At 50.0% G+C, this 21,927-nt stretch overlaps 6 protein-coding genes and 1 pseudogene across 28 annotated transcripts; 5 read left to right on the forward strand and 2 right to left on the reverse strand.

Moving 5' to 3' along the window:
* Positions 1-44: 44 nt before the first annotated feature.
* On the reverse strand, positions 45-17,987 carry LOC136184720 (uncharacterized). Of its 22 annotated transcripts, none has more exons than XM_065971765.1 (9): positions 13,437-17,987; positions 13,170-13,339; positions 9,151-13,084; positions 9,025-9,084; positions 8,927-8,972; positions 4,637-8,864; positions 3,853-4,495; positions 3,747-3,803; positions 45-3,691 (listed from the first exon to the last, which is right to left on the reverse strand). In XM_065971765.1, exon 9 carries the CDS (start codon positions 1,808-1,810, stop codon positions 95-97), a length of 1,716 nt encoding a protein of 571 aa, XP_065827837.1. In that variant the 5' UTR covers positions 1,811-3,691; positions 3,747-3,803; positions 3,853-4,495; positions 4,637-8,864; positions 8,927-8,972; positions 9,025-9,084; positions 9,151-13,084; positions 13,170-13,339; positions 13,437-17,987; the 3' UTR covers positions 45-94. The 22 variants fall into 22 exon arrangements, with proteins under 22 accessions (XP_065827837.1, XP_065827762.1, XP_065827792.1 ...); XM_065971690.1 differs by having other exon boundaries at positions 9,151-13,095; XM_065971720.1 differs by having other exon boundaries at positions 9,151-11,957; positions 12,020-13,339.
* On the forward strand, positions 2,661-4,813 carry LOC136184906 (uncharacterized). The gene is made up of 8 exons (XM_065971918.1): positions 2,661-3,611; positions 3,658-3,698; positions 3,753-3,811; positions 3,864-3,983; positions 4,043-4,108; positions 4,166-4,255; positions 4,316-4,369; positions 4,420-4,813. The coding sequence occupies exons 1-8, from the start codon at positions 3,484-3,486 to the stop codon at positions 4,549-4,551; spliced, it is 690 nt and encodes a 229-aa protein (XP_065827990.1). The 5' UTR covers positions 2,661-3,483; the 3' UTR covers positions 4,552-4,813.
* On the forward strand, positions 4,849-8,352 carry LOC136184675 (uncharacterized; annotated as a pseudogene).
* On the forward strand, positions 9,681-13,043 carry LOC136184686 (uncharacterized). The gene is made up of 6 exons (XM_065971614.1): positions 9,681-10,536; positions 10,593-10,746; positions 10,806-11,253; positions 11,308-12,100; positions 12,150-12,470; positions 12,532-13,043. Exons 1-6 carry the CDS (start codon positions 9,696-9,698, stop codon positions 12,921-12,923), a joined length of 2,949 nt encoding a protein of 982 aa, XP_065827686.1. The 5' UTR covers positions 9,681-9,695; the 3' UTR covers positions 12,924-13,043.
* LOC136184657 (uncharacterized) lies at positions 13,855-17,356 on the forward strand. Its single transcript, XM_065971585.1, has 6 exons — positions 13,855-14,869; positions 14,921-15,074; positions 15,126-15,573; positions 15,628-16,414; positions 16,462-16,782; positions 16,847-17,356. Exons 1-6 carry the CDS (start codon positions 13,870-13,872, stop codon positions 17,251-17,253), a joined length of 3,117 nt encoding a protein of 1,038 aa, XP_065827657.1. The 5' UTR covers positions 13,855-13,869; the 3' UTR covers positions 17,254-17,356.
* LOC136184859 (solute carrier family 49 member 4 homolog) lies at positions 17,420-19,060 on the forward strand. Its single transcript, XM_065971859.1, has 3 exons — positions 17,420-17,653; positions 17,750-18,721; positions 18,776-19,060. Exons 1-3 carry the CDS (start codon positions 17,492-17,494, stop codon positions 19,022-19,024), a joined length of 1,383 nt encoding a protein of 460 aa, XP_065827931.1. The 5' UTR covers positions 17,420-17,491; the 3' UTR covers positions 19,025-19,060.
* On the reverse strand, positions 19,011-21,925 carry LOC136184712 (probable ATP-dependent RNA helicase DDX52). 2 transcript variants are annotated; one of them, XM_065971652.1, is made up of 19 exons: positions 21,789-21,925; positions 21,566-21,740; positions 21,360-21,514; positions 21,220-21,308; positions 21,069-21,165; positions 20,932-21,012; positions 20,822-20,884; positions 20,658-20,769; positions 20,536-20,608; positions 20,421-20,490; positions 20,225-20,358; positions 20,022-20,112; positions 19,842-19,964; positions 19,749-19,784; positions 19,583-19,697; positions 19,452-19,527; positions 19,328-19,399; positions 19,182-19,274; positions 19,011-19,126 (listed from the first exon to the last, which is right to left on the reverse strand). In XM_065971652.1, exons 1-19 carry the CDS (start codon positions 21,876-21,878, stop codon positions 19,081-19,083), a joined length of 1,791 nt encoding a protein of 596 aa, XP_065827724.1. In that variant the 5' UTR covers positions 21,879-21,925; the 3' UTR covers positions 19,011-19,080. The 2 variants fall into 2 exon arrangements, with proteins under 2 accessions (XP_065827724.1, XP_065827734.1); XM_065971662.1 differs by having other exon boundaries at positions 21,566-21,737; positions 21,789-21,914.
* Between the last annotated feature and the right edge of the window lie 2 nt (positions 21,926-21,927).

Consider the following 21,927-nt stretch of genomic DNA (forward strand, 5'->3'; position numbering starts at 1 on the left):
ACCAACATCCTTAACGAATTAGCCGCATATCTATGGCCTCGGCGTGATAGTCACTGTACACATGTATTGAATTAATGCGTGCGCTCGACATATTTTACAAGCCTGCCTCGTTCGTGCTAATAAGTCCTCGTATTTCTGCAATGGTTAGTTCGACGGACGCTCGCAGCGATCGTTCTCGATCCAACTCGGCCTGCATCGTCGCCATCTTCTCTTCGAATGCAATTCTCTGCTCGTCGCGCTCCGATTCTACACGAGTTATTTTTTCCATTGCACGCTCGTTTTCAGTCTGCAGCGTCTCGATTTGCCCAAAATCAACGGTTTCAACCAAACTCGTCAGTGACTCAATCTCCTGTCGATGGCCAACTTGCAGCTGACAGCGCAAATTCGCCACGATCTCTTCGTGCCGTGCATTCAACTCCCGCGTCTTCTCCGTTTCTGCTTTCGTCACGGCTTCTTTGTGAGCCAGTCGTATCGCTTTGAACTCCTCCTCGTGTTTGAGTCGCACGTCGGCGAGCGCCGTCTCTTTCTCCAACGTCAGTACGATCTCGCTCCAGCGCGACATTTGCAACTCGTCGTTCATTCGAGCGACGGTGCGCTCGAGCTCGGCTCGAGCCGCTTCCGCCTTACGAAACTTCGCCTCGTATTGAACCGCCTTGTTTTTATGCCGTGTCGACGCTGTCTTCGAAATAGCTAAATCCGCTTCGAGCTTCGCCACTTTCTCCGTAGCTGACGTCACGTCACGCGTCAGGGCGTCGACGCGGTCGAGAGCAGCGGCATTCGCCTCCTTCAACGCCACAACATCCGCACGCAGTTTCTCGCACTCTTCCTTGTATCCGTTTACGTGGGTTTGCAGTTCCTCTTTCTCGCGTCGTAGCTGTTTTTCGATCGACGGCTCCACAACGGAACCCAGTTCGTTGAGCAGGGCGTTTAAAGCGTCGGCCAATCGTTCAGATGACGGCCGTTTGGCTGGCGCCTCCAAACACAGGAGCACCCATTCGCGAAGTGGATGGTCGTCGGGCATCGATTCGACGTCACTAGCTCGCCTCTCGACTTCCGGCACAACATCGACGACGTATTCTTGAGCCGCCAATGAACGACGTCGCATTATGGGCGAAGGCGACGGATCTCGACAGACGATCATTTGCAGCATGACAACGCCAAGGGAGAAAACGTCGATAGTCAACGTATATTGTTCGCATCCTTCGCAATCGAAAAGCGCTTCCGGTGGCATGTAGTGCTCGGTTCCCGGTCGCCACGTGAGTCGCTTCGCGACGTCCATGTTTTTAGCCACGCCCATGTCAGCAAGCTTCGCCGTCACCGTGGCCACGCCTTCGTCATGACCATGACGATAATCGAGAAGAATATTCTTCGGTGCCAAGTCGCGATGGGCGACGCCGAGATCGTGTATGTAAGAGAGGGCGCACGCGACGTCGCGCGCGATCGTCGTCATTTCGACGACGCCGAGCGAGCTACGATCGAGTCGCGCTTGCAACGATTCGCGCATGAGTTCGGCGACGAGAACGGGCCGATTCGTATCGGGTCGAAACGCGACGCCGAAGTACTGGACGACGTTGGGATGACGAAAGGAGGCGTGGACGCGCATCTCGTCGCGAAAGCGCGCGACGAACGCCGCCTCCCATTGGGCCGATCCGCCCGTTTCGAAGAAGATGCCGTGCAACTCCTTCGCGGCGACGCGCGCGCCGCGCCACACGGCGACGCGCACGCGACCGTACGAACCCGCGCCGAGAAGCGCGTCGTTGTCGTCCGCGGGAAACGTCAGCTCGTCGTAGGGTATGATCTGCTCTGACATCGTGACGTGAACTGAGCGAGAGGGACTCGCGAGGAGTCTGTTGTTGTGTTGTGTGGTCGACGCCTACTGTTTTTTTTTGCGGATGTAGGTAATTAGTCCGCCGATGACGCATACGTAGCAGCAGGATGACTGTGTCTTCGATTATGTAGGGTGCGACTTGTTTTTGAGACGTGAACCTAAGTGAATATTCTCTTCTACCGAGCGCTGAGAAAAACGCGAGGAGACGTTCGTTGTTGGGAGACGTTAGGGTGTATCATGGAAATATTGCCGGCACTTAGGGGAGGTACAGAGGTGAAAAACAGATGACTGTCTGACGGAAAGGTAAAGGAATATTTCCGCCACTTAGTCCGGCGCTGATAGCCGGCTCGTCAACCGTATCCGAGGATACGTTTAGAAAAGGGGAGCGGCACGCTTAGTCAGACTGACGCAATTTCATTGTTTCGTCCTCTAATGCCATTAGAACATCTCGCACCATAATCAGGCAACGGCAGCCGGAGAAGCGACCCGCTTCCTGTCGGCATCTGAGAATGGGCGTATGCACTTGGAGATCTCTGCTGAATGGGGACTGAAACTAAATATAGGAGCTCTTCCTCGATGGTCACAGGGCAATTTTTGAGTTTTTCTGGTCATCTGTTATTTTCGTCTAGCCCCAGTGCAAAATGGTCGCCACTTGCCAGACGGCGTCTGATTCCTTCAAGGGAGTGCGGACACTAAGGACGCAATCAGGGGTTCCCCCCGGGTACTCTGTTTTCAATTACGGACGGGCGGGTGGCCAAAAAACCGATCCACCTGCGCAAATCAATCTGCATATCTCATGAATGAGCAAGTGCGGAGCCTTGTCCTTTCAGTATGATGACGAGAATCTCCTCGCGTCAATAAACAGTACAGTGGCGAGCGAAATGAGAACGCTTCCAAAAAAAGTCTCCGGACATCCAACGCATGTTCTCACCTCTGCTACCGTCAGTATTAGATTCACCTTTGTCTTTGTCTTTGTCAAAATAGAGAAGCACTCGTTCAGGCACTGTGCCAAAACCGTGCCCCACCGGAAGTCATTTCATTACAGTATGAATGGCCCAGGTGTGCTCATATTCTTCGATCCGTTGGCGCCTCCTGGGATCTACTTTATAGGCTAATTGTACTTTCATCCATCACTTGTATTGAAACATGATCTTATCTAGCCTCGTTCCCAGACCCTCCCTCGCTCGTCCCGGATGCTCCGTTTCCGCTAGATCTTATCTCGGTTTCGCCACCGAGAAAAATGCCGGATCTTCTCTTCCAGTCACCGTTTCTAGACCAGTGACGAAAACGAAACGTAAAAGGAATTATTAGAGAATTAGGCGACCACAACTTCCACCTAACTTCATTTATATTCGGTTTTTTTTGCGCTGCTGGCGCGCGACCGTTGTGAGTATTCGAAAACAGCAAGAGGATGATGCTGACGGCGCGCAAAAATAGCCGAGAAAAACGAACGCGGATCGTTGGTTTGGCTGGAGCCATTTTAGTAGACTATCTGTGCTGGGGCCCCTGGCGTCTTTCTAACGAGCCGGAACATTCCTAGACACGATGATGAACGACGTGGGGTTGTTGCGCGCTCTGCCGAGGCAAGCGTTGCCTGAGGACGAAGCGTTGCTGCCGAGGATCCCGCTGTGGCGGAGGGCCCGGGTGTTCACGTGATGATGCCTTTAGGAGGACCTCGACTTTTCGTTCGAGAGGTGCGGTCTTGCTGGACGCCTGTGCTGCAGTCGGCTTGCTTTTGGTCAAGGGCCAGTGCTGAAGAGCGCCGAGAACGCAGAGCTCAGCTGTACGTTGTCGAATTGTTTCCATTTCTCGAGTCAGACTTCGCACAGGAAAAAAGAATTGAAGAAGGGTTACTTTGCCGATCTGGAAGGTAAAAGAAGACGTTAACACAGTCAAAATTTCTAAACTGTTGCTCTACTGTCAGATTTTCGAAAAACGGGAGGGAAAAAATTTGAAGCTGGAAGCTCCTTGCTACCTAAACAAGTGATTTAAAAAACAATTTCATTTCACTGTCTGATAATTACAAACTGCATAGACTAGCGATAAATTTCCCAGTCTAACGGGGTCGACATTGTCAGGCAGGACCATTCAGTTTCCTAATGATATGATCGGTAAAACGACAGTTGTATTGGTCTCGCTGCGAGGAATAGGGCAGGTAATTTAATTAAAATGAATCTACGTTTAAATAGAAATTATGCCTATATTTCACTGTAGACAATGTGTGATCGGTATAGGAATGCTCTTGAATCTGAACCGAGACAAGGGGTACAAGTGTTTGAGGTTTAATTAATTAAAAATTAAAATAGGGAAGCATTGCCTAATTTTGTTTTTGCATAGATAGTTTTATTAGAGAGCAGGCTATATCGTTGGATTCAGTTTTGGATAGAAAGAAATTTGAGAAAGTCAATTCGACCCCAAGAGCGACAGGTACTCTTAGATAAACACTGTGCGTTTGTGTGAGCAATTTTAAACAGACAATGTCTGTAGGATCGATTTATGTGCACAGGAGAGAACACGGAACGACTAAAAGAGTCTCTTCCCGTGGGTTTAGTAATCTAAAATCTTAAATACGACTTATTTACTAAATTCAGATTGAAAACGTCTTACTTGGACACAGTTTTCTCGTTGACAACGACGGCCTAGTGAGATGGAAAGCTCATGGTGTACCTACAGAACGAGAGACAAAGAGCCTTATCCAGTGTAGCAAGGATCTCGCAGCGTAGAGTCGCGTATGAACGCACTAACCAATCATTTACATAATTAATAATCGCCGTCGGCATGATCCTCTCATACGCACCCTCATCTTACCTCATGCGCGTAGGGGTGACATGGAGGATGCACCGCTTCTGGTCTGGGCTGCTTCCTTCCTCTAAGATTCAGTTGCCATTTCCGGACCAAAGCAGTTGTTCCGCATCATCATGACCTGAACCCGGTTTTCCTGGTTTCTCTGTATAAGACATCGAACGAACAAACGTCGTCAGTTGATTTTGCAGCAGCCTTCGCGCCACTCGACTTCAGCTATGAAACTGTGGAGTGCAATTCTGTTCCTCTGCATTGGCGACGCCGTACGCTCAGCTGTACTAACTCCATCAAAGTTAGCTCCTGGTCCTGTTAGTCTCGTTCGCCCTCCCGGCCCAGTCGGCTCCGTCAATCCTGTCAGTCCTGTCAGTCCTGTCAGTCCAAGCGGTGGCGGCGGATCCGGAATCTCCAGCACCGTTGTAGACAACGCCAAGAAATTGAACGCCAACTTTTTCTCGCTTTTCGCCGCGCCCAAACTAAACCCGGGACCGGCAGGTTCTCCAGGAGCGCCAGGCAGGAGTAATTCCGGCGTAACGGACATCGATCTTCTCTTCATTATGGACAATTCCGGTAGCATTCCAGCCGCCGATTTCGCCAAGCAGAAAACGTTTGTCAGTCTGATGATTGACCACGCTTTGACAGTCGGATGCCAGAACTCAATCAGGGTTGCCATCATCAGCTACGCCGCTAGCAGAAATTACAATTGAATTCGATTTTAACGATCATTCGACGGGATCGACTCCGCGAGCGAGTCTAAAGTCGGCAGTCAACACGATTTCGTACGTCGGCGGATGGGCGACGAACACCAAGGGAGCGTTCGACACCGCGCACTCGCTTCTCAACGACGCTAGCAGAGGAGCCCGCTCCGGAGCAAATAAAGTCGTTTTCGTTTTGACTGATGGACAGTCGAATCAAGGCGGAAATCCGCAGGCGGCAGCGAACGTGCTCAAAACGACCGACGGTGCGGTCGTGTTTGCAATGGGAGTAGCGAATTTTCAAGGAGCGTCTAGCCAGCAAGAGCTGATAAATATTGCCACGAGCACGAACCACGTTTTCGTCGTCGACGACTTTGACGACATGGACGACATCGTCGCTCAATTCGGAGCGAGTAAGAATAAAGTAGAGGCATTTTTTGATGAGGTCATGGGGGGTTTCTTGTTCTTGTAGGAGCCAGATGCAATTTGATTGAAATGGCCCAGAACCGACCAGAAGATTGGAACTCCATCATCGAAGGATTCAAAACTCTGAAACGGAACGGTGTCATAAACAATTTGGCCGCTCTCCACGGTCAAAGCTTTAGCGTCTTCGGCTCTTCGCAAAGGTACAAATTCAAGCTTGAACCGCAGTGGTTCCAACTTAATTTTCCTTTGCAGTGGAGCCGGTTTTCTTCCGTGGCATCGCGCTTTTCTCTCCATGATCGAACGCGCTCTGCAAATCGCTCGCAACGACGACGCCCTTCGTCTTCCCTATTGGAACTGGGCCGGTCAGGACGCCGCCACGTCGGACATTTGGCCGCACTTCGGCGGCGCACAGAACGGCGATCCGTCCAACGGCTTCTGCGTTAACACGGGTCACTTCAAAACATCCCGCTGGCATCCGGATTGGTCCGAATGTATCATGCGAAACATGATCGTGCCGAAGTTCAGCACAGGGCAAGCCTCGCAGACGGCTCTAGACGCAGATCGAAATCTCACGCCGTACGAAACGTTTCGGCAGCAGACAGAAGGCGGCGGCAATCGTCACAACCACTTGCACATTCAATTCGGATTTCAGGGAGATATGTTCACAGGAGAATCGCCGCTCGACCCTATATTCTATTTCGTAAGATTTTTCTCCAATGAACCTTTATATTTCTGCAATAATTGTACCTTCTCGTTTGCAGCATCATTGCTTCATCGATCGTCTTTGGTACGACTGGCAGGAGCAGCACGGAGACGGACCGAGCAACTATCCGTCGTCCGGCGAAGTATACAATCTCAATACGCCGATGAATCAGCTCGCCGCTACGTATCCCGGAACGACGACGACTCCTCTGGCGAACGCCAATTGGAATCGTCCAGTCAATCTTCTTAAGGTCGCCGATCTTGGATACACGTACGAGGACTCGAGTGGATCGATCTTTCAAGGAAGACGACGACGCCAACTCATTCATAACGGGACGGAAACCCCCGTCGTTTCGCCAGGAAAGATATATGTAGACGAACGTTTGATGTCCGTCGCCTCAATCAAATCGGCCGTTCTGAATCGCCGCCAATTGACGTCGGCTCAAGTTCGGCAACTGAAAAAAGACGTTCAGTGCAGATTTGAGAACGATCTTCTTACCCCTTCCCAAGTCAGTAAGTGCATTCGTCGCGGAACTATGCAAGGACTTCGTCTCCAAGGTCCGAATGAATTCGAAGGCCGCGTCGAGGTTCTCATAAACGGTCGTTGGCATTCTGTCTGCGACGACGGATGGGACAACGTCGACGCGACCATCGCCTGTCGTCAGCTCGGCCATTCCGAAGGAGTAGCCGTCGACTCTCCGAGATGGTCCCACAAACGGACGAATTATTTCGTGACGAACGTCGCGTGTCGAGGACACGAAAAAATCGTACAAGATTGTCCCTATACGACGCCGACGTACAGCTATTGCCCCAGTTACGCACATGCCCAAGTTCGGTGCAAATCAGGTAGATTCAGACTCGCGAAAATATTTTTCTTCTCTCATCCATACATCACCTGCAGGTGTACGACTGTCGACGAGCGGCGCCTCGTCCGGCTTTCTCCATGTATACGACAGCTACCGTAATCATTGGGGAGTCGTCTGCGGTGCCCAGTGGTGGGGAAAGCGTCACCAGACGGCTGCGTGCGAAGCGGCCGGCTACGGTCCTTCAAGCAGTCTTCTCAAAAGATTATTCGTGCGACGACCTGTGTCGCAAATGACAAATTATCGATGTCTTTTCAGCGCCCGAAGAGGTACCGATTGTTCGAGAGTTGAATGGAAACGTTCGTCCTGCTCCGATCCGTCGAAAAGGCTCTACTTGTCTTGTCAAAGACGTAAGATATTATTTAGTGCGAGGAAAGCGTTTTTGATCCAAGATACGATGTCCTCTCTTCTCCCTTAGCGGTTCGTCTCGTCGGAGGATCCACATCCAACGAAGGACGAGTCGAAGTCTTTCATCGCGGCGTATGGGGATCGGTGTGCGGTAGCTTGTGGAATAAACAAAATGCCGACGTCGTGTGTCGCGAATTGGGATACAGTCTCGGAGCCCAAAGAGCCTATAGTCAATCGGCTCGCTACTTCGCCGGACCCGGCGTCGTTTGGCTCGATCGCGTCCAGTGCACGGGAAGCGAGAGCTCTCTCAAAAAGTGCCCTCACGCCGGATACGGAGCGACGTCGTGCAGCTACTATCAGTATGCGGCTGTCAACTGTAAAGTTGGCATTTTTGAGCAGTTCGGCAAGCCCGACGTCCAAGCCAAACCAGACATCCAAGCCAAACCTGACGTCCAAGCCAAACCCTACGTCCAAGCCAAGCCGGGCGTTCAAGCCAAGCCAAGCGACCCGTAGAGATAATGCTGTAGTTTTAATTGTATTTTCCAATGTCTGTCTCAAAAAATAGATATCTTCTCTGACTCCAACATTTCTTTGACCCGTCACATCTATGATGAAGCTTTAGCGCGGCTTCGTCTCAGATCCTGTATACTCTTTCAAATTGATAAGAAGAACATTGGCATTGGTCGCTGACCTCTCTAAGATGCTACGAGAAGTACGCTAGCGATCCGGAGACCTCATGCTTCCAAGGTGATTGTCTCAGGGAGCCAGGAGGCGTTTGATCCCCCTCAAGGGTGTACGAAGCACTCAGATCCCAAAGTATTCCGCCTTCAATTACGGATGAGAAGGTAGCCAAATTATCCACCTGTGCAAGTCAAAAATCTTCTCACAGGATGCATCAATACACTGTACGATGGATATCTCTGATGACATGTCCCGGGACTGTGCAGGAAGGGGCGCAGAAAGGCGTGTCTGCTGCTAGTAAGATCAGGGGATGCGGCAGAAGCGTCGATAATCCCGCCACTTCTGAGATGACACGTGCTGATGAATATCGGCGACACAACTTCCGCCTTTCGTATGGCTGGCGTACAGTAAGAATTAGACGTGGTGCTGCCGTCTAGCCGAAGATCCGGTTGTGGTGAGAGCCCGGGTGTGACGCTTGCTTTTGCACAGGAAAAAGAATTGCAGAAAGGTTACTTTGACGATCTAGAAAGTAAAAGAAGACCTTAGCACAGCCACAGCTGAATTTTTAAACTATTGATACTGACAGATTTTCGAAAGATTTGAAGCCGGAAGCACCCGCGCGTTCGGTGTCTAAAATCTTAAATATGACTAATTTATTAATTCAGATAGAAAAACGTCTTACTTGGACACAGTTTTCTCGTTGACAACGACGGCCCGGTGCGATGGAAAGCTCACGGTGTGCCTACAGAACGAGAGACGAAGAGTATTATCCAGAGTTCTAAGGATCTCGCAGCGTAGAGTCACGTACAGCGTTTACGTAAGACGCGAACGCACCAACCAACCATGTCATTTCTAATAATAGTTGCCGTCGGCGTGTTTTCCTTCAGAGAGCAGTTCTATTAATATCGTGCCGGTACCTGCTGGGCCACTAACTAAACCTTCATTGCTCGCGGGCCGCCAAGGTCTTTCTTTCAAAAACGTATCATACGCACTCTCGATTATTCGGATCCTACGTCATTGCTCGCAGGGGTGACATGGAGGATGCAATCTAACCGCTTCTGATCTGCGCCGCTTCCTCTCTCTCGAACGGGTAAAATGACAATGCGTCCATTGTTTCGAAAGCAGCACGAAACAACGGACTGAGCAAGACAGTTGGAACTAGACGTCGTCATCCCACGTGCCCGCCAACATGTCACAAGAGTCGGCATTTCCGGATGGTTTTTCAGAACTTTGAACCCGAAAAAGGCACTTGATCCGTATCGTGGTGATCTTGTTCTCAAAATAGATGTTGGTTTCTCCGTATAAGAGACCCGACGCGACGAACGTCGTCAGTTCCACTCCCTTCGATCGACTATGAAACCGTGGACTGCAATTCTGTTCCTCTGCATTGGCGACGCCGTACGCTCGGCTGTACTAAGTTCATCAAAGTTGGCTCCTGTTAGTCTCGTCGGCTCTTCCAGCCGAAGCGGCGGCGGATCAGGAATCTCCAGCACTGTCGCAGACAACGCCAAGAAGTTGAACGCCAACTTCTTCTCGCTTTTCGCCGCGCCCCAACAGCAGGGTCGTCTAGGAGCGCCAGGTTTCTTCTGGAAAAACGGCAGGAGTAACTCCGGCGTAACGGAAATCGATCTTCTCTTCGTTATGGACAATTCCGGCAGCATTCCAGCCGCCGATTTCGCAAAGCAAAAAACGTTCGTCAGTCTGATGATTGACCACGCGTTGACAGTCGGATGCCAGAACTCAATCAGGGTTGCCATCATCAGCTACGCCGCTAGCAGTCAGATTACAATTGAATTCGATTTTAACGATCATTCGACGGGATCAACTCCGCGAGCGAGTCTAAAGTCGGCAGTCAATTCGATTTCGTACGTCGGCGGATGGGCGACGAACACCAAGGTAGCGCTCGACACCGCGCACTCACTTCTCAATGACGCTAGCAGAGGAGCCCGTTCCGGAGCAAATAAAGTCGTCTTCGTTTTGACTGACGGACGGTCGAATCAAGGCGGAAATCCGCAGGCGGCAGCGAACGTGTTGAAAACGACCGACGGCGCGATTGTGTTTGCAATGGGAGTCGCGAATTTTCAAGCGCCGTCCAGCCAGCAAGAGCTGATAGACATTGCCACGAGCACGAACCACGTTTTCGTCGTCGACGACTTCGACGACATGGACGACATCGTCGCTCAATTCGGAGCGAGTAAGAAATAAAGTGAAGGCATTTTTGATGAGGTCATGGGGGTGTCTTGTTCTCAGGAGCCAGATGCAATTTGATTGAAATGGCCGAGAACCGACCAGAAGATTGGGACTCCATCATCGAAGGATTCAAAACGTTGAAACAGGACGGTGTCATAAACAATTTGGCCGCCCTCCACGATCAAACCTTTAGCGTCTTCGGCTCTTCGCACAGGTACGACGAGTTCAGTCAGACTTGAATCGCAACGGTTTCAACTAAATTTTCCTTTGCAGTGGAGCCGGCTTTCTTCCGTGGCATCGCGCTTTTCTCTCCATGATCGAACGTGCCCTGCAAATCGCTCGCAACGACGACGCCCTTCGTCTTCCATACTGGAACTGGGCCGGTCAGGACGCCGTCACGTCGGACATTTGGCCGCACTTCGGCGGCGCACAGAACGGCGATTCGTCCGACGGCTTCTGCGTTAACACGGGTCACTTCAAAAAATCCGACTGGCATCCGGATCCTTCCGAATGCATCACGCGAAACATGATCACGCCGAACCCCGGCTCAGGCCAAGCTTCGCAGACGGCTCTAGACGCCGACCAAAATCTCACGCCGTACGAAACGTTTCGGCAGCAGACAGAAGGCGGTGGCAATCGTCACAACAACTTGCACATTCAATTCGGATTTCCGGCAGACATGGTCTCAGGAGAATCGCCGCTTGATCCCATATTCTATTTCGTAAGATTTTTTCTTGTCAATCTTCCCTCTCCGTAATGATATTCTCTTTTATAGCATCACTGCTTCATTGATCGTCTTTGGTACGACTGGCAGGAGCAGCACGGAGATGGTCCGAGCAACTATCCAGCGTTCGGTGAAGTATACAATCTCAATACGCCGATGAATCAGCTCGCCGCTACGTATCCCGGAACAACGACTCCTCTTCTGGCGAACGCCAATTGGAATCGTCCAGTAAATCTTCTTAAGGTCGTCGATCTCGGATACACCTACGAGGACTCGAGTGGAACGATATTTCAAGGAAGACGCCGACGCCAACTCAATCTTAACGTGAACGTGACGAAAGCCGCGTTTGACGTTTCGCCAAGGATCGACGCCAGTGGAACGTCCGTCGCGTCGCTCAAATCGGCCGTTCTGAATCGCCGCAAATTGACGTCGGCCCAAGTGCAGCAATTGAAAAAGGACGGTCAGTGCAGATTTCAGAACGATCGTCTAACTCCGTCCCAAGTCAGCGAGTGCGTTCGTCGCGGAACGACGCAAGGAGTTCGTCTCGACGGTCCAAATAAATTTGAAGGTCGAGTCGAAGTTCTCATAAACGGTCGCTGGTATTCTGTCTGCGACGGCGGATGGGACAACAACGACGCGTCCGTCGTCTGTCGTCAGCTCGGTCATTCCGAAGGAGTAGCCGTTGACTCTCCGAGATGGTTCTACAAAAGAACCAGTTATTTCGTAACGAACGTTCAGTGTCGAGGATACGAAAGACTCGTACAAGATTGTCCTTATACTACGCCAACGTACAGCAACGGCTATTGCCCCGGGTACGGATATGCCCAAGTTCGGTGCAAATCAGGTAAATCAATATTCAATAATATTTTTTGTCGCTCATATATCACTTGTAGGTGTACGACTGTCGACGAGTGGCGCATCGTTTGGCTATCTTCAGGTATACGACAGCTACCGAAAACGTTGGGGAGCCGTTTGCGGTGCCCAGTTATGGGGAAATCGTCAGCGCTCGGCTGCGTGCGAAACGGCTGGCTACGGTCCTTCGTACCCAGGCCGTCTTCTCAGAGAATCCCGCGTGCGACGACCAGCATCGCAAGCGACAAATTATCGATGTCTTTTCAGCGCCCGAAGAGATACCGATTGTTCGGCGGGAGTTCAATGGGGACGCCCGGCCTGCTTCAATCCATCGGATAGACTCTACTTGTCTTGTCAAAAACGTATGATATTAGAAAGGAAAACGTTTTGATTCAAGATACGATGTCCTCTCTTCTCCCTTAGCGGTTCGTCTCGTCGGAGGACTCAGACGCAATGAAGGACGAGTCGAGGTCTTCCATCGCGGTGTATGGGGATCGGTCTGCGGTAGCTTGTGGGATAAACGAGATGCCGACGTCGTGTGTCGCCAATTGGGATACAGTTTCGGAGCTGAAAGAGTCTATAGTCAATCGGCTCGCTACTACGTCGGAGCCGGCGTCGTCTGGCTCGATCGCGTCCAGTGCACGGGAAGCGAGAGCTCTCTCAAAAATTGCCGTCACGCCGGATACGGAGCGACGTCGTGCAGCTACTATCAGTACGCAGCTGTCAAGTGTAAAACAGCTCCGACGAAAAACGTTGTGTCGCCGTTCTTGTGGCAAGCCCCTCTCCGCAAGACCAACGTGTCCAGCGTCCAGTAGATGATGACTGGCAATATAAAAGAATGAATGGACAAATTCACATCTGGTCTTTTTTTTCGTTGTCTGTCTGAGAAATATGTAATCTTCTCCTCTAACATTTCTTCTTCACAGTGATGACAATGTTACGGTGTTGCTTCTTATCAATTTCGTTATTGGCCTCTCTAGTAAGATGCTAAGACAAATACGCTAGTTATCCTGGAGTTCTTGTAAGGCGCCTCCAAGATGATTGTCCGAAGCCCTTCTTACCTCGTTGTGCGTAGGGGTGATATGGAGGATACACCGCTTCTGATCTGCGCCGCATCTTCCTGCTAAGATTCAGTTCCACACCGCAAACCAATGCGAACAGGTAAAATGACAATGCGTCTACTGTTTCGTTGACAACGACGGCCTAGTGCGATAGAAAGAGCACGACGTGCCTACAGAACGACAGAGACGAAGAGCCTTATCCAGTGTACAAAGGATCTCGCAGCGTAGAGTCACACGTACAGCGTTTACACGAACGCACCAACTGACCATTTCACTTCCACTAGTCGCTGTCGGCATGTTTCCGCTGATCTCTTCCGAGCAGTGCCGGTACCTACTGCGCATTACTCACGAGCCGCCACGGTCTTTCTTTTAAACACGAATCATCTCTCTCATATACGCACTCTCCCCCATTCGGTTCTCGCCTCATTGCGCGCGTAGGAGGGTGATGTCATGAGAAAATGTGTCCGGGTAAAATGGAGGATGCAATCTAACGGCTTCGGGTCCGCTTCCTCCCGCAAAGATTCCGGTTCCCCACCACAAACCGTTACGAGCGGGTAACATGGACAATGCGTTCATTGTTCAAACGCAGCAAGACGGTCGGACGGTTCCAACGTCATCCCACGTGTCCGCCAACATTTCTTGACAACTTTAGAACTTGTTCCGTAATCGTCATGATCTAAATTCGATATTCTCAAAATAGATGTTGATTTCTCCGTATAAGAGATCTGACGCCAACGAACGTCGCCAGTTCATTTCGCAGCAGTCTTCGCATCACTCGACTTCAGCTATGAAACCGTGGACGGCAATTCTGTTCCTCTGCACTAGCAACGCCGTACGCTCAGCTACACAATTTAAATTTGCTCCTGGTCCTGTTGGTCTCATTGGCCCTCCCGGCCCTCCCGGCCCAATCGGCTCCGTCGGTCCTGTCGGCCCAAAAGGCGGCGGCGGCGGCGGATCAAGAATCTCCAGCACTGTTACAGACAACGCTAAAAAGTTGAACGCCAACTTTTTCTCGCTTTTCGCCGCGCCCCAACAGAAAGGATTGCCGGGACCGCCGGGTCCTCCAGGACAGAGGGGTCCTCTAGATTTCCTCTGGAAAAACGGCAGGAGTAACTCCGGCGTAACGGACATCGATCTTCTCTTTGTTATGGACAATTCCGGCAGCATTCCAGCCGCCGATTTCGCCAAGCAGAAAACGTTCGTCAGTCTGATGATTGACCACGCGTTGACGGTCGGATGTCAGAACTCAATCAGGGTTGCCATCATCAGCTACGCCGCTAGCAGTCAAATTACAATCGAATTCGATTTTAACGATTATTCGACGGGATTGACTCCGCGAGCGAGTCTAAAATCTGCAGTCAATTCGATTTCGTACGTCGGCGGATGGGCGACGAATACCAAGGTAGCGCTCGACACCGCGCACTCGCTTCTCAACGACGCCGGCCGAGGAGCCCGTTCCGGAGCAAATAAAGTCGTTTTCGTTTTGACCGATGGACAGTCGAATCAGGGAGGAAATCCGCAGGGAGCAGCGAATGTGCTGAAAACGACCGACAATGCGGTCGTGTTTGCAATGGGAGTAGCGAATTTTCAAGGAGCGTCCAGCCAGCAAGAGCTGATAAACATTGCTACGAGCACGAGCCACAGTTTCGTCGTCAACGACTTCAACGACATGGACGACATCGTCGCTCAATTCGGAGCGAGTAAGAATTATAGGAACGGCACTTCTTCTGAGTAGAAAGTCTTGTTCTCAGGAGCCAGATGTAATTTGATTGAAATGGCCCAGAACCGACCAGAAGATTGGAACTCCATCATCGAAGGATTCAAAACTTTGAAACAGAACGGCGTAATAAACAATTTGGCCGCTCTCCACGATCAAACCTTCGGCGTCTCCGGTTCTTCGCACAGGTAAAAGTGTACACTTGAATCGTGGTGGTCCAAAAAAATATTCATTTGTAGTGGAGCCGGTTTTTTTCCGTGGCATCGCGCTTTTCTCTCCATAATTGAACGTGCCCTGCAAATCGCTCGTAATGACGACGCTCTTCGTCTTCCATACTGGAACTGGGCCGGTCAGGACGCCGTCACGTCGGACATTTGGCCGCACTTCGGCGGCGCACAGAACGGCGATTCGTCCGACGGTTTCTGCGTCAACACGGGTCACTTCAAAAAATCCGACTGGCACCCGGATCCGTCCGAATGCATCACGCGAAACATGATCACGCCGAGCCCCGGCTTAGGCCAAGCCTCGCAGACGGATCTAGACGCAGATCAAAATCTCACGCCGTACGGACTGTTTCGGCAGCAGACAGAAGGCGGCGGCAATCGTCACAACAATTTGCACGTTCAATTCGGATTTCAGGCAGACATGTTCACAGGAGAATCGCCGCTTGATCCCATATTCTATTTCGTAAGATTTTTTCTTGTCAATCTTCCCTCTCCGTAATGATATTCTCTTTTATAGCATCACTGCTTCATTGATCGTCTTTGGTACGACTGGCAGGAGCAGCACGGAGATGGTCCGAGCAACTATCCGGCGTCCGGCGAAGTATACAATCTCAATACGCCGATGAATCAGCTCGCCGCTACGTATCCCGGAACGACGACTCCTCTTCTGACGAACGCCACTTGGAATCGTCCAGTCAATCTTCTTAAGGTCGCCGATCTCGGATACACCTACGAGGACTCGAGTGGAACGATATTTCAAGGAAGACGCCGACGCCAACTCCTTCCTAAAGTGACGAAAGTCGACGTTTCGTCGAGAAAGACGATCGACGTCAGTGGAACGTCCGTCGCGTCGCTCAAATCGGCCGTTCTGAATCGCCGCCAATTGACGACGGCCCAAGTGCAGCAATTGAAAAAGGACGTTCAGTGCAGATTCCAAAACGATCGTCTAACTCCGTCCCAAGTCAGCGAGTGCGTTCGTCGCGGAACGACGCAAGGAATTCGTCTCCAAGGCCCAAATGACTTTGAAGGTCGAGTCGAAGTTCTCATAAACGGCCGTTGGTACTCTGTCTGCAACGGCGGATGGGACAACAACGACGCGTCTGTCGTCTGTCGTCAGCTCGGCCATTCCGAAGGAGTGGCCGTCGACTCTCCGAGATGGTCCTACAAACGAACGAGTTATTTCCTAACAAACGTTCAGTGTCGAGGATACGAAACACTCGTACAAGATTGTCCTTATACCACGCCAACGTACAGCAACGGTTATTGTCCCAGTTACGCATATGCCCAAGTTCAGTGCAAATCAGGTTAATTGATAATCAATGATATTTCTCTTTGCTTATATCACTTGCAGGTGTTCGGCTGTCGACGAATGGCGCCTCGTTTGGCTATCTCCAGGTATACGACAGCCACGGAAAACGTTGGGGAGCCGTTTGCGGTGCCCAGTTATGGGGAAATCGTCAGCGCTCGGCCGCGTGCGAAACGGCTGGCTACGGTCCTTCTTATCCAATCAGCCTTCGCAAAAAATCCCTCGTGCGACGACCAGCGTCGCAAGCGACAAATTACCGATGTCTTTTCAGCGCCCGAAGACATACCGATTGTTTAGCGGGAGTTGAGTGGGAAAGCACCGCCTGCTCCAATCCATCGGATGGGCTCTACTTGTCTTGTCAAAAACGTAAGATATAAGAGAGGAAAAACGTTTTGATCCAAAATACCAAGTCCTCTCTCTTCTCCCTTAGCGGTTCGCCTTGTCGGAGGATACAGACGCAACGAAGGACGAGTCGAAGTCTTCCATCGCGGCGTATGGGGATCGGTGTGCGGCAGCTTGTGGAATAAACCCGATGCCGATGTCGTGTGTCGTCAATTGGGATACAGTCTCGGAGCCGAAAGAGCCTATAGTCAATCGGCTCGCTACTACGTCGGAGCCGGCGTCGTCTGGCTCGATAGCGTCCAATGCACGGGAAGCGAGAGCTCTCTCAAAAATTGCCGTCACGCTGGATACGGAGCGACGTCGTGCAGCTACTATCAGTACGCGGCTGTCAAGTGTAGAACAGCTCCGACGAAACACATTGATGTTGTGTCGCCGTACCTGTCGCAAGGCACGCCCGGCAAGACCGGCGTGCCCGGCGTGTCCGGCGTCCAGTAGAGACAATGCTGTATGACTGGCAATTTGAAATGAATGAACAAATTCACTTCTGGTCTTATTTTTTTTCATTGCTGTCTGAGAAATATATTATCTTCTCCCCTGACATTTCTTATAGGATGCCCCGGCTGTCACAGTGATGACAATGCGTCTCAGGGAGCCAAAAGACTTTGGAGTGTCTCGTTCCGGGACTGTGCAGGAAGGCGTGTCTAACACTATCTACTGCTAGTAAATCCTGGAGATGCGGCAGGGGCGCGAAGAAGCGTCGAAAGGTCCACCTCTCGTGAGATGGTACGTGCTCTTCTTGTTTTCCGTCTTCGCCTACGCCCAATGCGCCAATTGGATGACGTTCTCCTGCGTTCCGAAGTACAGCAAACAAGTCTACAACATGACGGCATCCGACGTACGTACGGAGACTTTTTACGAGAGTCGTAGCTCCAGCAGCGCGGCGCTCGTTCCCATTCCACCCGAATATCTAAGCTCCTCCCGCCCCTCTTAGGTCGATCTCCTCCTCAATTGGGGCCCCATCATCTTCATTCCCTTCGTCGTCTTCACCTCGTGGCTTCTCACCACTCACAACGGCGTCAAACGCACGATAATGCTCGGTTTCTTCGTTACGTTCGCCGGCGGCCTCCTACGCCTTGTTCCCACGTGGACGGGCTCGATCGCCTTCGCGGAATCGCGCTGGGCGCGCGTTCTTCTCCACGCCGCTCAGATTCTCAACGCTGCGGGCGGACCGGTGAGCATGGGCGCGGCGAGTCGAGTGTCGGCGCACTGGTTTCCTGTGGAACAGCGCACGCGCGCCACCGCTATGCCGTTCATATTTAGCGGGATAGGACAGGGCGTGACGTCGCTCGTGGGACCCTATATCGTCACTGGCAGAGCGAACTTTTCTAATTTGCTCTATCTTACCGGGGCCGTGTCGACGTTTCCCTTTATATGCGCTCTCGTCTATTTCCCCGCTTCTCCGGCTGATAGTCGTCCGTGGTGGAAGCGGAAAACGACAATTCGAGGAAATTTCAAATCCATAAACGTCGTCGACGACGACGACGTTTCTATCGAAGGCGAGAAAACGAAGAAAAAAGTCGGTTTCGTGTCGGGAATAGCGAAGGTTCTTTGCAACTATTCCGCTCTCTCGTGCTTCGTGGCAGGCGGTCTCATGGGCGGAACGACCGACGCCTATCTATCGACTTTACCCACGACGTGGAACGACGAAAAATTGAGTGAAACGAAAGGAGATTGGATCAATTCGATGTCCGTGTTTGCGTCGGTGATCGGCGGCCTCTTGGTGAGCTATTTAGTCGACAAATTCTTCGCTCGTAGATTGAAGGACGTCATGATTGCGTTGACCGTCTTGTCGATCGTTTTCTTCTTCGCTCTCGTCTACGCTCCCTATCTCGACGTCAAACTTTTTACGACATCGCAATTCTGGTTCTTGGAGTTCTGTTCCTTCGTTTTTGGCTTCGTGCAGGTAGGAAATTGAAGCAAGTCACTAACGATGCTTCTACGCTCTTTCCCTCCACAGGGTGCCAGAGATCCTATTATCGAGGAGCTGACAGCCGAGCTGACCTATCCAGCAGACGAAGGCACGTCGGCTGGCGTATATACGTTCATATATAACGCTGGGGCACTGGGTCTAATATTTGCTGCTTCGTCGTTGCCGGTCGTTTGGCTTGGCATATGCACTATTGCTAGTCTTGCACTAGCGCTACTATTATTGGTTCTTGTAAAGGAGCAATATCGTAGGCGAGATTCCTCTGTTTGTAGGGAATGACGAATTTGATTGTATTATTTTAATTAACACGGGTTTCTTACGATACTCGCCTTTGTTCACGAAGACTTCGTTTTCTGCCTCTTGGAGGCTTCTATCATCTCCCTAGAGATAAACAGTTCGGTGAGGATAGAGTTTGAGAGTTGTTTTGTTCTCTTGCCGTTTTTTCCTCGCTTTCTGCAAATCGTACTTTGAAACGGTCTTTATCGACGTCCTTTCAGGCGCAGTCTTCGCCATTCTTTTTCTCTTTCTCCTAACATTCAATTTTAATGTAGATAAACCAGAAAAATCGCCCGCCTTTTCTACTTGTTAGGCGCTTTCAATTTGAGCATCCATTCCGGCACATCGCAGCCCGATTCCTTCATAACATTCACGATACTACACCAAGCAGATATAGACAAACACGAGACTTGACTATCAAAGGAAAGACCTTCGAAGATACGGCGCATCGTCTTCTGTGAAAAAGGACACTGCTTCTCCAACCCTACCTGCCCTTCCAGTACGTCCTAGACACGGTCTGTTAGTAAGAAGACCCTACTCCCTTCCACGGCTCAGACGGACCTATTCGATGTATGTAACTGACTGCTGTTGTCGGAAAATCGTAGTTGACCACCATGTTCACTCCTTTGAAGTCAATACCACGGCTCATGAGTTCCGTGCAAATAAGGATCCATATCTACAAGAACACAGCATGCTTGAATTGAAGCCAATACGGCGGATTCTTTACCTTTCCCAGCCTGAAACTTCTGACGACATTATCACGCTGTCAATGAAGAGGGTAATGCTTCGTCTAAAGCAGGAATTGTGTGCAGTCACTTGCCTGCGATTGAGTGCGATCTGCGTGAACGACGTCTACGTTCAACCCGTCATAAATCAACTCGTGAAACAAATCTTTGGCTCTCTCTTTTGACTGAACGAACACCAGCATAGGAGGCTTAAATCCCTAGAAAACGTCCACGTTCACGTACAAGAGAAAGGCAGACGTCGACAAGCAACAAACCTCTCTAATAATGTCTCGTATGCCTATGAGTTTTCCCTCTTCTTGACCGACAAAAACGAGACGTTGTTTTATCGCTTCAGTGGCCGTATTTCTACCAATAAAAATAAAAAACTCGATGTCTAAATTCTAAGCCCTTTGGCATTGTGACTGCTCAAATTATGTTCATGCAAATAAATTATGAACAGGGTTTCGTTTGCACGTACCTCTGTCCTATGATAACTCGAACGAAATTATCTAAGTGAGCTCGGCACCATTCTTCAATTCCGTTTGATACTGTAGCACTGAAGAGAGCGTGCCGAACGTCGGGACGGTCACAGGCGGCGTAGATAGGAGCAATCTAGAAGAATCATCATTTATAAATTAGCAAATACAGTAGGTGTATGCAATCATATCATTGACTTGATCTCGAAAGCCGCCTTCCCCTTTTTCAAAAAGCTTGTCAGCCTCGTCAAGAATAAGCCACTGGACACTGAAACCAAAATCGATGGAGAACATATTTCAACTACCGATATACTTGTCAAGAGAAATTGCTGGGGGCTCTTGCTCCAGTAAGAAACTAAGTCGATTTGGCGTAGTGATTAAAATGTCTAATAGGTTGACGTAAAGTGAGAAAGGAAAAGCTGATTTTTCTAATACCAAATCGCTTTGAACTGCGAGGCCCAAATTTTGTTGTCGATGCACTCGCTTTTGTTAGGACGTGAATATGAAAGCCTGAGCCAGTAGCAAGACGAGAACACTCACGATAAATCTAGAACAGAAACAGTCAAATTATGCACGTCAAAAAAATTCAAATTCAACACCTGTTGAGCAAGTTCTCTTGTGGGTGATATGATAACAGCTCGAAAGCCAACTTTTTGAGGTTTCTAATAACAATAATATACAATAGAGATGAGAAAGAAAAGATCCTCACTTTTAATTGAGCAATAATAGGTAAAACGTAGGCAGCCGTTTTTCCAGATCCAGTTGGTGCACAAGCCAACACTTCTCGTCTCTAAAAGGAGGCACATCAGTCACAGATTCACTATACAAATTAAACAACGTCATTACGTGCATCATAAGGGGAATCGTTTGCATCTGAATGGGAGTCGGTGTCGCATAGCCTTGATCTCGAACATTCGCGAGAACGTAACGGGGCATAGAATAACTGGAAGAGAGTCAAAAGTGTCATATCATCAAGGATAATTTACATTCGACGTACAGATCGATTAGCTGATTGAATTCCAAAATCAATTCTGGTACGTCGTCACCGGATAAATAAATTCGATGATGATTGCGAAGCGCATTAATCTTCAAGATAATGTTATTTTGATTATACGTCACTTATTTTATGATGAGCACCTCTTCTTTCCTTTGTACTTCCGCGTTCTTTTCTTTCCTCTTCTTGTCTCGCTTCTTTTTTGGAGCCAATGATCCCATTTCGATCGCTGCTTTGCTGTCAGAAAATAATTTTGTGCCGTCCCCGTCATCAGTGTCAGAATCATCAGAAAAGTCGTCTAAATTTATAATCATTAAATTTAGTGCTTTTCTAAAATTATCTACTGAACCGTGAATTTTTTCTATTTTTTTGGAGATTGGTTCTTCGTCCGTCTCGCTCTCTTTCTCGCGACGTTTCACCTTTTTCTTAGCACTCTTTTCCGCTCCAGCAGTGGTTAAATCTCCGAAAAAATCGAGCTCCTTATCCAGTTCATTGGCTTGTCGTTTTCTGGCGATTTTTCTCTGCTAAAAATCCTCTTTTCGATGTGGACGCCTAACGGCTCATCAGTTTACTTTATCGTCTAGTTTCCTGACTACGTGATCAGCTCTGAAAGAGCAACCAGCAGTCAAACGCTTGAACAATTCGTCGACCCCGGCTGCCATGCTTGGTTGCGTAGACTGTGTGCGTAGTGCGCACTTTACTGCGTAGGCC

This window comes from Oscarella lobularis, chromosome 1 (genome assembly GCF_947507565.1).
Source record: "Oscarella lobularis chromosome 1, ooOscLobu1.1, whole genome shotgun sequence".
NCBI lineage: Eukaryota > Metazoa > Porifera > Homoscleromorpha > Homosclerophorida > Oscarellidae > Oscarella > Oscarella lobularis.